This window comes from Vanellus vanellus, assembly GCF_965231255.1.
Source record: "Vanellus vanellus genome assembly, chromosome: 13".
NCBI classification, from domain to species: Eukaryota; Metazoa; Chordata; class Aves; order Charadriiformes; family Charadriidae; genus Vanellus; species Vanellus vanellus.
The window spans coordinates 12,635,303-12,648,529 of record NC_138918.1 but is presented as its reverse complement, the minus strand read 5'-3'; the positions used below and the strand labels follow the sequence as shown (position 1 = coordinate 12,648,529).

General features: G+C 46.5%; 1 protein-coding gene across 4 annotated transcripts in view; it reads left to right on the top strand.

Moving 5' to 3' along the window:
• GRIA1 (glutamate ionotropic receptor AMPA type subunit 1) overlaps positions 1–9,377 on the top strand; it is a gene marked incomplete at both ends in the record, with an annotated part of 124,178 nt that extends 114,801 nt beyond the window's left edge. For all 4 annotated transcript variants that reach the window (XM_082490086.1, XM_082490085.1, XM_082490083.1 and 1 more), the window contains 2 exons: positions 6,737–6,871; positions 9,189–9,377. In XM_082490086.1, the coding sequence (XP_082346212.1) occupies positions 6,737–6,871; positions 9,189–9,377 (324 nt within the window). The remainder of the gene's footprint in view (positions 1–6,736; positions 6,872–9,188) is intronic.
• Between the last annotated feature and the right edge of the window lie 3,850 nt (positions 9,378–13,227).

Genomic DNA, 13,227 nt, shown 5'->3' with positions numbered 1-13,227 from the left:
TGGGGTTCCCCAGCTGAAAATTGGAAAAAAGAATGTAATGTTTTTTTTCCTTTCTATGTTCAACCCACCTCCAGAGCCAGATGGAGTGGGTTGGATTTTAAAGTATTAAAGATATTCAAATTTCATAAGAAGGGGAAAATTGCTACAAACATTTTTTGGTAGGCTGTCATATTTTTTTCCACCTGGCCTAATTGTCTGAATCTCACCAACTGCTTTATCGCATTGTAAGGCATTCCGGGGCTAACAGATGCTATTTAAAATCAAATTCTGCTCTTCTCTGCAGTATTCTACATATCCAAGAATAACCCTCCTATAAGGCATGCTATACAATATGGCATTTGTCCCACTCAGGCAAAAATCTAATTGACTTGTATAGTGCCTATATTTTGCAAGGTAACCAACTGAGCAATAGTCACCATATGAATGAAAAGTAATTACTTCTGCTGGGAAACTGAAGCCATGACACAGCTTCCACAATACCTTCACCACAAGCCTGCATGCATCAGTGCTAGAGAAACCCCATAGCCGATAAAATGCCCATAAGGAAATGGATGTGAAACCAGTTCAGTTTAAAACAAAATCCCTACAATACTGTACTTTATCACTATTCTGGTGGGGAGAAAAAAGAAGTAGATGTAGCGCTTCATTCCACACACTGGGATAACCTATAGGGACAGAAACAGAAGGTTTGGGACACATGGGTTTATGTGGATCGTATGACCGCAGTATTGATCACGTTATTTACACGTGCTTGAAAAACACAGTCACACACATGTGAATCACATGTGAATAAATGAGATTGGATCCTAAAGTCATGAGAGCTGCTTGAAACTCCGTGTGTGAAGTCAGTAGGCACAAGCCTTAAACCCGTGTAAGCTTTTCATGGGAGCGGAAGATCGCAGTGAAGAGTCTCGGCTGTTACACGAAAGGGTCACGTCTCTGTTCCTTGCTCGGCATCCGCACCATGTCCGCGACAGCAGTGCAATATGAAACAACCGTGAGAGAAATCAACGTTAACATCAGCGGAACACCTCTCCCACCTACAGAAAGACAAAGCAATTGCATTGCTCGTTTGTTCTCGTGAATGCAGCCGGGCAAATACACCCACCTATTGCCTACCTGGTTTTTATCTATTTTTGCTTCTTGGGCTCTTTTGCACCTACCGCAAACAAGCCGAGCTGCCCGGCTGCTGCAGGAGCAGTTCCTCCCCCTTTCCCTGTGGTGCCCTCGGTGCTGGGGACAAGGCAGGCCAGGCAGGGCTGAGCACCAGGCACAGCTTCCCCTGTCCTCACCATGGTGGCCACAAAACCCACCTGCGCTTTGGGGGCACGAGACGGACCACACAGCTCTCCTCTAATGGCCAAGGTTCAGAGCAAAGCTTGAGAGGATGGAGGCCGTTTCATACCTTTCTCCCCACAGGCGATACAAAACCTTCCCATTTCTATCTATCAAGGTTAGCTTAGTTTGCAGTTAGAGGACTTTCAGAAGGATGAATGAATGCTAATGAAGAGAGGTGAGGGGCTAGCTGGATGTAAGGTTTGTAGCCAAAGTTTCTGGCCAGAGCCAAGTAAAACCTCTGGTGTTTCCCAGGCTTGTGTTCACTGGCCCCAGATGATGTTCCATGCCTGTAGCTGACTTCTGTGCATCCTATTTTTAATCTGATTGTTTACTTATCTATTGCCCACCTAGTTTTTTATCCAGAGAAATCCCTATAAAGTAGCGGTAGATACGTTGGTGGATCTGAACTAAAACTTCAGAGGCAAACACTTCCGTTTTTCTGAATATTTGGATCTGTTATCCTATCACAGGAGGTGCCGGGCAGCTGCACTCAGGTGCTGTTGGTCCAGGACCACCACATCCCTGGCTCCATTGCCAGACAGTGGAAAATCCCAGGCAGTGTCCTGCACTGGGCTACAATGTCCTTGCTGCTCTTCTCCCCGCAATAAACCCATGGCAACCACCCCTTCCCGCAGGTTCAAGGTTTCTTCCTGCGCACACACGTCCAGCACTTCACATAGCTAGAAGCCCTCCACCAATTCCCGCTCCCGTCTCCCAGCCTTCCTGCACTTCTCCTCTCCTTGCCACAGCAGAAAAAAAGCCCAGAGGAAAGACAGACTGTAACTAGGCGGTTCACTAGAAGGACCCTGTTTTATGAATAAGCACAGGATGGACAGGGTTTTTTTGCAGGCTACGAAATGAGCTGTAGGCTTGAAAGGGGTGTCTTGGATTGTTGGAGGGTAATGACAAAGAGGAGACTAAATGTCAGGGCAGGTGGATGTGATTCTCCTCTTCCCTGGAGCTTTTGCAAGGCAATGGGAGAAAGGAAGCTTTTTTTCCAGACCAGGATGGCAAGGTGCAACCTGCTCGCAGGGACAGCCAGAGAGCTTCATGCACCTAAAGGACCTTCACTAAAGCCACGGGGATCTCCCGCTCCTCCAGTTGCAAGAATTGCACTTTTGTTTAAAAAAAAAAAAAAGGAAACAATTAGAAATAGGGAACAAATCCTGCTACCACCTTGCCCTGCCTTTGCAGGGAATTGGCTGGTTCTCAAGCCAAGGGTGTCTTTTCATGGTGGGCAGCCATGTACTCATACCCATCTTCTGGCAGACCCACAGCAGCATTCTGATTTGATGGGCAGCACTGTGTCCTTCATTGCTGAGCTTCAGGTCTTGCCTGAATAAAAGCAGCCCGGCATTTGGTGTAAAAGCTCAACTGCTGGAGCCACCACCTGCTCTAAGGACAGTTCATCTTCTATGGAGACTGCAACAGCTCGAGGTGCCATCACCTTGGGCTGCCAACAGGCTCTTGTCATGCAGGGTAAAAGAAAGGACCAGCCCTGCTGGGAAACCAGGCAGATTTGGCGTTAATGCTTTCCAGCCCCAGGAGGATAAAAGATGAGAAAGACGATGATGGACATGGTGCCACGTTTGAGAGGAACAGACGGGAAGGTGCCTGGTTGCTGCAGCAACAAGGCCGGGCTTTTCGGAAAGATGGGTTTTTCTTTCTCTTTTCACCTGCCAATCTTCCCCCCCACGTCAGCACTCTGCCGCTGCGGGAGACGAGCGGTGACATTTACACTCCCACTAACAAGCTGGTTCGGTGATGGGCAGCTCCGCAGGAGAGCATCTGGTGTCACAGAGCCCGAGCAGAGAGGAGGGGAGGGTCCTCTCGAGCAGTTAGCATAATATGGGACTTATCATGAGCATTATTAGGGCAGGAGCGTACACGAAAGCAGCAGGCAAAGCCTCAGTGGGGCATGTAGAGTTTCCTGCCCTTCGTGTGGGTCCAGTGCTGCAGCCGATGGGAGCAATAAGATGCCACTCCCGCCCAGAGAACGTCTCTGCGTGTCCTGCTGGGAGAGGAAAGGAAACAAAAACGAAAAGAAGAAGGAGAGGACAAGCAACAAGTCAAGCGACACCACAGGAGCAATTTCACTTCTCCGCTTGGCTCGCGATAGCGGGCTGCGCCATCAGCCGTGCCCCCGCGGCGGTGTCCCTCAGAGCCCTGCCGAAGCTGCCCGTGTCTTTGGCTCTTTGGGAGAAACCTTGTCATGGTGGCAGAGGTGAAACGCAGGCTGCTCTCTCCCCCCCCGCCAGCTTTGCCCACCACTGCCTCACTACACTTTGCCTTCTGCATAAGGCAACTTTCAGTTCACCTGAATTGTCCCAATAATAATAGTAATAGTAGTAATAATAATGACAATAATGATACTACTGCAAAGTCAACGCAAGAAAAATACAACAGCTCTGAAATAAATTGTATGAAAAAGTGGTTCAAGAAACTGCTTTGGGTCATTTTTTACTGGTCATTATGCTGCTGGTGTCAGGAGGAAAATGGAAATTAAGAACGAGCCTGGCTGCCAGACTGCTCTGCCATAGCAGGCGGATGGGAAGGTGCCCTGTTGGACTGTGACCCCCAAACCGGAGCTGGAAATACAAGAATATCATGGCCAATAAAACTTGAAATTTGTGTATACCCATGCCCGGCAGAGCCACGGAAGCCAGGTTTCCTAAGAATCTGTGGCTGGAAGTCAAAGACCCGTGTGGAGTCTCTGATGCCTACTATGGATTGCACTGATACATTTATTTGAGTGAGACCATTAATAGGTTTCCACTTCTCTACAGTGTTGGTTTTTTTTTTTTCCCCCCAAATCTTGGAGGTCCCTCATATCTTGGAGATCTCCACCCTTCTAGCAAACCAAGCTGAAAGCATGGGCTGAAAATTATTAGTAAGACGGACAAATAGGCTGCTCCACCTCCTTCCCTGTCCCCTTCTTTCCCTCTGAGAGCAGAGCACGTGCTAATCAGCCACTTTTCATTAAGGAGCCAGGCTAAAAGAGTAGGATGTCAAGGAGGGCAGCCCACCTTTAGTGTCTTTGTCCCTCCCTGAAGCTGGTGCAGCCCCTTCAGACTGAATTTGAAAAGGCAAAGTACCTGACGTGTTGTAACCCAGTTTTCATGGAGTAATTGCTCCGCTTTTCTAAATCTTCGCTAAAAAACTCTCTACACTTTTCAGCTGGTACTTGAAAGTATTCCTGGTAATCTGCAGAGAAGAGATGACTGAACAAAGGTACAGTCAAGCCTGGGGGAAAAATTGCATGAAGGCAGATTATAAAAGACCAGATAGATAATCCTTCAAATATGGAAACGGCAGAAATTAGGAGGATATTTGCAGAAATTTCTCATTACAGAGAGCACACAGGAAGCATCGGCAAGACTACAAACTGGCCGGCATATGAAGGTTATACAAGGGAGAAACCAAACCTGTCCACCACGGCAACCATCGTGTCTGCAGCAGTATAACGCACGCCATGACAGCGGCGAATCTCTTGGCAGCAATGTCAATCAGCGAAGCATGGCAAACGAGATCACTTGTGGAGTTTTTTCCAGTGACCGAAACTCTGCAGGGGTGACCGCTAACCAAACCTCAGCATCTTTCAGCAGAGGGCTCAGGATGGAAAGATGCTCCCTGTGGCACTGGAGCCTGCGGCAAGAGCTCCAGCTGGGCAGGAGCTTTGCAGCTCACATGGGCAGTGGGGCCAGATGAAGGAGTAGTAGAAAAAAAAACGATTTTTTTAGTGTTCTTGACTGGAACCTTCTTTTCTTCCTATATATACTTATATAAAAAAATTATCTTCTGTAACAGAAGGAGTTTTTTAATTTTGAAAATCGAAATGTTTTCATGCTTTGTGGGTTAACTTTTTTGCCATCGAACCCTAATACTGCAAAAGACAAAATTCATTTGCAAAACATACTTGCCTGAAAGACAGTGCCGGTGCCAGACAGACTGCTCTTGAATCAAAACCTTCTGCGCTCATGTTGGTGTTTGGTTTTGGACCCTTTCAACGTCACTCTGATATAGTTTTCTGCTTCCTGAATCCTTACCCTTCCCGAAAAGTGTGGGTTGCTTATTGTAAAACCTGCCAAGCAAAGCAAGTGAATCAACTGTCCTACAAGGGCAAGGAACGAGCTGTGCCACCCACTGGTCCACGTGTCCATGGAGTAGCAGGGAACACCAAGAACCGTGCAAAGGCTTTGTTTCCAACTGCAGACGCTTCTACAGGCATAAATATTATTCTTTAACTGTGTGGCTGGATCTCAAATGATCCGTATGCAATTTTCCTCCCACATCCATGGAGCGAGGCTGTCAATGCTGGTCAGACCCTGGTCGCTCCAACAGATTTGCACTGACCTGTTGGGATTGCCATGCGGGATCTGTACCGGCACATAGGTGTCGAGTCGATATTGCAGAGCAGCGACAAGCACGGAGCAGGGGACCTCCCTCTGGTTGCACTGTAGAGAAAGCGTGTCCTAGGAACAGGAGCCTGGTACACAGAGCTGAGCCAAGCTTTTGGGTTCTGCTGCTGTCCGGATTATCCCAACACCCCAACTCCACCTGGTCAGCATGGAGGAGAAGGAGGTTTTGAGAGCTGCACTGAGCGACACTGGGGTTAGATGTGGGGACTCGGTTTCCCTAGCAGTGAAATGAGTCTTTCTGAGACTCACCTCTTCCCCGGAGAGCCGTGACGATTCATTAGGCAATTGTAAAATCGGAATGTAGCTACTGACTGTGAGCTGTGGTCCATTAATAGCCCTATTTATTGCCAACCAAATAATTAGCTTAGACATGCATCAACGGGTCTTGATTGCATATGAAATAACTGTCTTATTACACAGAAATCAAATGAGTTTCTGAGGGCAGCCCAGGTGTCACCTCAACCTCAGTATTGAAGAGGGGGAAAAAAAAAAGGAAAAAAACCCAACCATTTCGATGTGTTGCTCAGCAACAGAATTTGCGGGGGAAACAATCTAGGAAAGAAGGAATGAGCATTTCCAAGAGAACAGGTTATTTCAGGCAAGACATCAGGGACAAGCAAATGTCAAAGAGGCGGAGAACTTTTTTTTTTTTCTCCTTTAATCAATAATTTAAACTAGGCATTTTGGGTAAAATAAGCATTTAAGTTATCTGATTGAAAAACGGAGATCCCAAACCTTTTTGAGTCACGTTGCTGAAGAAACGTTTATTTGTTTGTGTGAGGGAAACATTAGATTTACTAGACACTGAATTAAAAATTGAAAATGCTCTTAGAAATGTCACCTGTTCATGTAAAGAGGGAGATGATGTAATGCCAACATTGCTATATTGTGGAGCATCCCTCCCGGAGCAATCTCATATTAATTTTGTTGTTCTCCTTCCCACATGCCCTCCCCTCCCTCCCTTCTCCTTTCTCTTCTAGGACAAGACAAGCGCGCTGAGTCTCAGCAATGTGGCGGGGGTTTTCTATATCCTCATCGGTGGGCTCGGACTAGCCATGCTGGTTGCCTTAATCGAGTTTTGTTACAAGTCCCGAAGTGAATCAAAGCGGATGAAGGTGGCAACCCATTCCCCGGCCTTTCACACCTTCTCTCTGATCCTACCCCGGCTCCAAAGCTGCCTTCAGAGACGGATGCAGCCCAGACCATGGGTGGAAAGCCAAGACATAGGGATAACGAAGTGCCCGTGTCACTTGACTTGCTAGAAAGGAATAGGAAGCTAAAAGAGGGTCAAATGGGGGAGCTGATGCAAGATCAGACATGCGGCACAACGCTAGTTCAAAATAGAGCAAAATCAGAGCACATTCCTTAAAATTCATGAAAGCAGACTACGGCAATGTGTGCGCCTCATGGGTGAAGTGTGTTGGGGTTGGTTTGATGCAGCCGTTACTACCGTATGAAAAAAATCCCCCAAACCCAAGCAGTTATCAGCAAGATAAAACCGGGGCTGGGTGGTAATGAATCAGATCCTGTTCCCTTTGCTGGCACCCTGCTGGCACCGTTTGCAGGTTGGCAACAATGATACGTGCTGAGAGCGTTGTTGCCCTGGAACAGACGATGTGGGTCTCCAAATTCAGAATTATGGGTCATCTTAGAGAGAAATTGGCCTCTAACGTCTCCTGTAATGTTTTGGGTTTTTTTTTCTCCACCCGGTCATGGTCTTGCAGAAGCGTACTTCTTATGACCCAGAAGATTTCTTTCAGCCCTAAACTCTGGTGTGCCTAAATTTCAGCGTGTCATGTCAAGGGCAGATTAGATTTGAGAGCCTCGGGGGTACACGTTTAATGCAGCCTCTGTGGGAACAAGTACATCTTGACTCAGATGACTAGCAGAAGTGATCCCTTATACAGATACCATTGTGTGCAAGGGTGCAGTGGGATTTGTGCTGTAAGAGTAACACATCCCTTTTCTTCCTCATCTTGACCTCTCCCAAGAGCACGGAAGTCGGCATGAGTATATAAAGTATGCAGTGAGTTTCATAAAATATAGAGAGATTTTTCCCTTCCCTGAGGACTGAAACTTACCCAGAATCAAAAAGAAAATAAGCAATCGTTTCTTTGGCTTTTATGTCACCATTTCACAACATGCTTAATGTTTTGTCAGCAATAATAACATTTCTAATTCACTGCAAATGTGCAACAGCCCTTTTCCCACTGAGGTTCAGAAAATTCTACAGGCAATGAGAGGTACATTGAGCACAGGGGTAAGATAATGCGAGCAGTTAATGTCCCCGAATATACAAAAATTAAATTATAATTGCTGGCTGCACTGCAAAGCTAGGTATGTCACAAATAAAGTGCAAAAGAGTGTCAGAATGCAATAGCTCCATAGTTTGAGTCTCAAGGAGATTCTGCCCTGCGGGTGGCTTCCCTGTGTTACTTGAAATGACCCACTAATTCATGTCAGGGTTAGCCTGCCGTGCTCTTCCCGTGCTACCACCAGCCACCGCGGGAGGGAATTGTTGCTCCCGGTGTTAACATCTGGTTTAAGCTTGTCCCTTTGGCTGGCTCCCACCAGCAGTGGCTGCCCCACAAAGCCATTCAGCAGACCCCAGGCAAGAGTCCAGAAAGATGGGCCAGATCCCCCTCTAAACCCAACCTCTGCTCAGCAAAGTCCCTACAGACCCCCTGGGCGAGCGGCAGATCCCGGCAGCGCGGGAGGCTGCTCCCTCCTGGCAAGGCGCTAAGTTGACTGTTTCTGAATAGCTGTTCCAGGTTTATCTGTTCTGGATAATTCTTCACCTGGATATCCCAGTCCAGGAAGGACGACGATGCCCTTAGAGATAGCTTAAACGTAAAGAAACCACATTGACTTTATCTTTTAGTGTAATTGTTCTAAACAGGTGGTTTCCTCAAGATCTCTGAAAGCGAATGTTTTGGATGGTGTCTGGAACAGGAAGATGAGATTTGGTTTCCTGAATTAGGTTTGCATTTCCCGATTGCCTCAGTCGTCGCTGTAGACAAAAACATAGGCACATGCTCAACTTCTCACATGAGGAAAGTTAAACATATGCTTGCAGTGAGTCAGAGTCCACCATACATAACAGTACTGGAGTAGCAATAGCAAATCTATGGGGGAAGTGTGTATAATACCTCTGCTCAGATCCAGGATGACTGTTCTTATGTTGTAGAGTTTGAATAGTTTTTGCATATGGCACATATGCTTTCTACCCCAAAATACTGCTGAAACATTCAATTGTGAATGCAGAAGAGGCGCAAATTAACGGAGCAGATGCAGTAGGGACAGGCAGAAAGCGAGAGTCTGAATGGAGACGAGGAGGGAGAGAACAGTGACAGAAAGACAACACTGGTTTATATTGTAATTTCTCCAACATTGCTAAGGACAGGGGGAGACCCCCCCGTCTTTCCTAAAAAGGGTTTTTGTTTAATCCCACAGCAATCAATCAACGAAGCCATACGGACATCAACCCTTCCCAGGCCGGCTGCAGCAGGAGGCAGTGGAGAAAATGGACGTGTGGTCAGCCACGATTTCCCCAAATCCATGCAGACGATCCCGTGCATGAGCCACAGCACCGGCATGTCCCTGGGAGCTACGGGATTATAATTGGCCTTTTGACCCATTGCCTGGGTGAGAGCAGGGGCAGCCCAGCTCCACCCCCTCCAGAGCCAAAAACAAACCCAACACCAACAAGACAAACGATGATGACAGAAGGGACAATTGGATGGATCTTCTCAAGGAAATCGAATCTATTTCCCTTTTTGTTTGCAAACAGATCCACCGGCAGGAGAACAGAAACAGGTCTGTACTGCAATAAGGAGAGTGTAACGGGATGTAACAGACTCGTGAACCGTCCCTGATCAAAGAACCACTGGAACACTAATGAGGACTATGCCATTTTGTTTTAACTTGGTTGTTAATAAGTCTTAGTGTGTGCAATATATATATTTTTTCTTACTAATTCCTGTGGTGTCAGGGTAACATCAGCCCTTTCCCCCTTCCCTGCTCAGTCCTTCAATCCGGTTTAGTTTGGGATGCAAACCCTAATGTCTGAGCTACTAACAGCAAAAAAGAAAATCCGATGAATGGCAAGCTGAACTCCCTGCAGGGCGTCAGCATTGACGCCTTTTGTCCATCGTGATCCTGCCTTCCGTTGTTCTATTGTGAACTCGGGCTGCGGAGTTATTGCAATGAGGCAGACAGAGCTGCGAACGGCTCTCCCTGCAACAGGAAGGACTCGATGCGAGAAAGAACCTGAACAAAAGCACGAGGCTGTTTTACAGGGGAAAAGTCATGAGTGAGTTTGGAAACCCCAGGTAACCTGAGGACAAAGGGATAATTCTTCCAGAGATGATGAGTGGCGGTTCAAGAGAAGAATCGTGGGCCTGGAGTAGAGAATGTCATGCGTGGCAGACAGGAGCAGATGGTTGGTCTGAGATCACGGTCGGCTGCTCTTTATGGAAGAGAGAAAGTAAATACCGCATTCCCCTCACATGCGACTCCTGCCTAGGTTATTGGGGGCTAATAAGCAATTGTGAACCATTTCTTCATTGCTTAGCTTCTGTGTGTGCTCCCTTTTTGGTGGTCACATAAGGGAACCACCCTGAGCCGGGAATAGACCATCTCAAGACATCCAGTTGTAGATGGCTGCCTATTAACCAGTAAAACATGCTAGAAGTCATGGGGCTGCAATGGGAAAATCCCTGCCTTTTTGCTCTGAAATCTCTTTACGGCCATTTTTCTAATTAAGAGGGACATTTTGTAGATAGTTGGCCAGAAGAAACTGCTGAAGCAAAACAAGGAGGACACCCTACAAGAGCTGCATTCAAGCGTCCATGACATTGGACAGCATCAGGGCTGGTCAAACTCATCCTTCCTGTCAAATTGTGGCCCATCTGGGTACAAAGCCAAAAGTAGCAGATTCCCACTCACATATCCTTAGGGAGACGGAAGCATCCACAAGCCAGGAGAGCAGGTTGCTGACCCCAAACTTGGTATTGCAGAAACCCGCACTGCCAGACAGGCAGCTGGGAGTCCAACCACAGGCGTGGAGATCAAAGGGGCAAGGATGGTTTTCCAGAACTGCACAAAAGATTCGTTCTGTGAATCACTGGCATGGACAGAGAAATGCTTCCCACCCTGGTGGGCCTGGGACATCTCCCCAGAAGTGAAGGATTCCCAGGGGACCATCCAGAGAGAAAGAAGGTCTGTGGGGCAGGGACCACAGTGAACCCACTTAGCCTTGTCCCATCTCACGGGTCCGTCACTGATGGCAAATAAGGTTCAAATCTTCTCACAGGACCCAGCAAATATCTTTCCGGGGACTGAGCTGCTATTGGAGCATTCTGAGCTGCTTTTTCTCATTTTTATTCTTTTTTTTTTTTTTTTTTCTTTCTGCAACATAGCAAGAGAGGAGCAAGAAAAGAAGGGAAGCAGATGAAGAGAAAGTGATACAGGCAAATGACTGGCACAGGACTATGAAGAGGATCTGTCTATCCAGCCATCCATAAGTATAGCTGGAAGATGCCTGAATACAGTTTCCGTTAAAGTACGAATGTGAAGAGCAATACATTTACCACCTTTAACACCAGCCTGGTCTGAAGTACGTGTTCCATTTACCCACTTATCATGCAACACATTGAAGACCAGCAAGGTCCTAAGCTGGGGCACAGCATGTCTTGTGCCAATACGTTTTTCTCTCTCCACCGCTGGAAACCCTTGTGATCTTCATCTCTCATCTCTGAACATGAACTCTTATCAGCCGCTCCAAACACCTCTTCAGGTCACTTTGTGTTGGTTATCATTATTTTTAATCCGCTTTCCTTAATTTTAACTTTAGTTCTGTGTAAGTGTTAGCACAGTGGAGGCATCCCACAAACTAGGCTGTTTCCATGCCCAGAGCCCTCGGATACATCTCCTCACCCAGCTCTCGCTGCGTCTCGGACCTTGCCGCAGCGGTGCACCGCCGGGCGCTGCGGTGGGAGCAGGCTGCCGAGACCCATCGGTGCCCCGTCCTCCTCCAAAGACAGGACTACGTGGCAGCAGGTCGCGTGGAGCCCGACCAGGCAGTTAGACAGTCTCGTGAGAAGCAGCACGTCCGTGCTAGGACTGGCCGCCTGTGACGTGAAGGTGTGAGATGCAGTTTTCAAAGACTTTTGATGAGTGGAGGGGTTAAAAAAAAAAAAAAAAAAAAAAAAAAGATGAATAGGACAAAAGCGTGGAAAATGTTAACTTGTAATATGTATTTTTACTACACTTTTCTTAAAAATAGAGTAATGGTAAAACTCTTAAAGACATTGACATTTTTTCTCAACAGGAATCCATATTTAACAGTTTTGGCTTTCATTAAATTTTGCTCTTTGGTACCTGGATCTTTTATTTAACAGCTATATTTGTTTTAACTCTTTTGGTTTTTCTTTCCTTTTTTTTTTTTTTCTTTTGGCAGTACTGCAAAGGATTTTGGTTTATCAAATGCAATGGTGTTTTTCTTTTCACATTCTCTTTTTTTTCAAGCAAAATTTTTATTGGTAATTATTATTTACACAAAAATGAAACTATCAGCTGGAATTTTAGCACCAAGGATCCATGATCCATTTTTCATACCTGTCCATGCCGTTTTGTGCCAGTGCTGGATGTGTGGAAATGAAAATGATGTTACCCCTCAGGCAATATTACCCAACCTGAATCAAACGAGATTTCCTTGATTATTGCTGTGTCTGACTTGTGAACAGCAGCCGAATAAACTGCTTCAGGTTGAAATTGGGAATCTATCTAATATTTACCCCAGAGTCAGGAAACTAAACGTTCACTGGGTTCAAAGTTAATGATTTTGCTTCTTTTGGAGTTTTGTGGGGTTATTCTTTGAGGAGGGCTATTAGAGGATTTTAGCTTGTGTTTACAGAGAGAGAAGACACGGTCAGCTCAGAGATAATTCAGAACCAGCACTGGTCCAAAAATCCCCACCAAGATGAGCTTTCCTAGGAGCTCCCACGCCGTTTCAGAGGCTTGGACACGTAAGATGTTTCTCACTCAGTTTTCACACAATTATCCTGGTAAATTCCTCATCCAAAAGTCTGTTGGAGGGTGAAAGAGAGTAGGATTTAAAGGGCCTTGGACATTTATGCAGATGCAGGCAGCTGCTGAGGTTAACTATAATCATTAACATCATGCTTTTACATAGTGCTTGGTGTCACAGATCTGGAAGGACTTCCCCATATCGTCATTCCCATTTAACAGCTGGGGAAGCTGAGACACAAAAGTGCCTTGGACCAGGAGCCCCAGCTCACCCCGCAGCGCCACGGTTATAGATTCAAGGTCTCCAACATTCACAAGGGGCTTTTTTACCCGCTGGTAAACTTTAACGGTAGAGTCAGCAAGGGGCAGAATTACTAAGTTTTGAAAGGGGCTGTGAACCCTCAGGCTTCAAAGCACAAGAGACTCCCAGTCATTGGGGCCT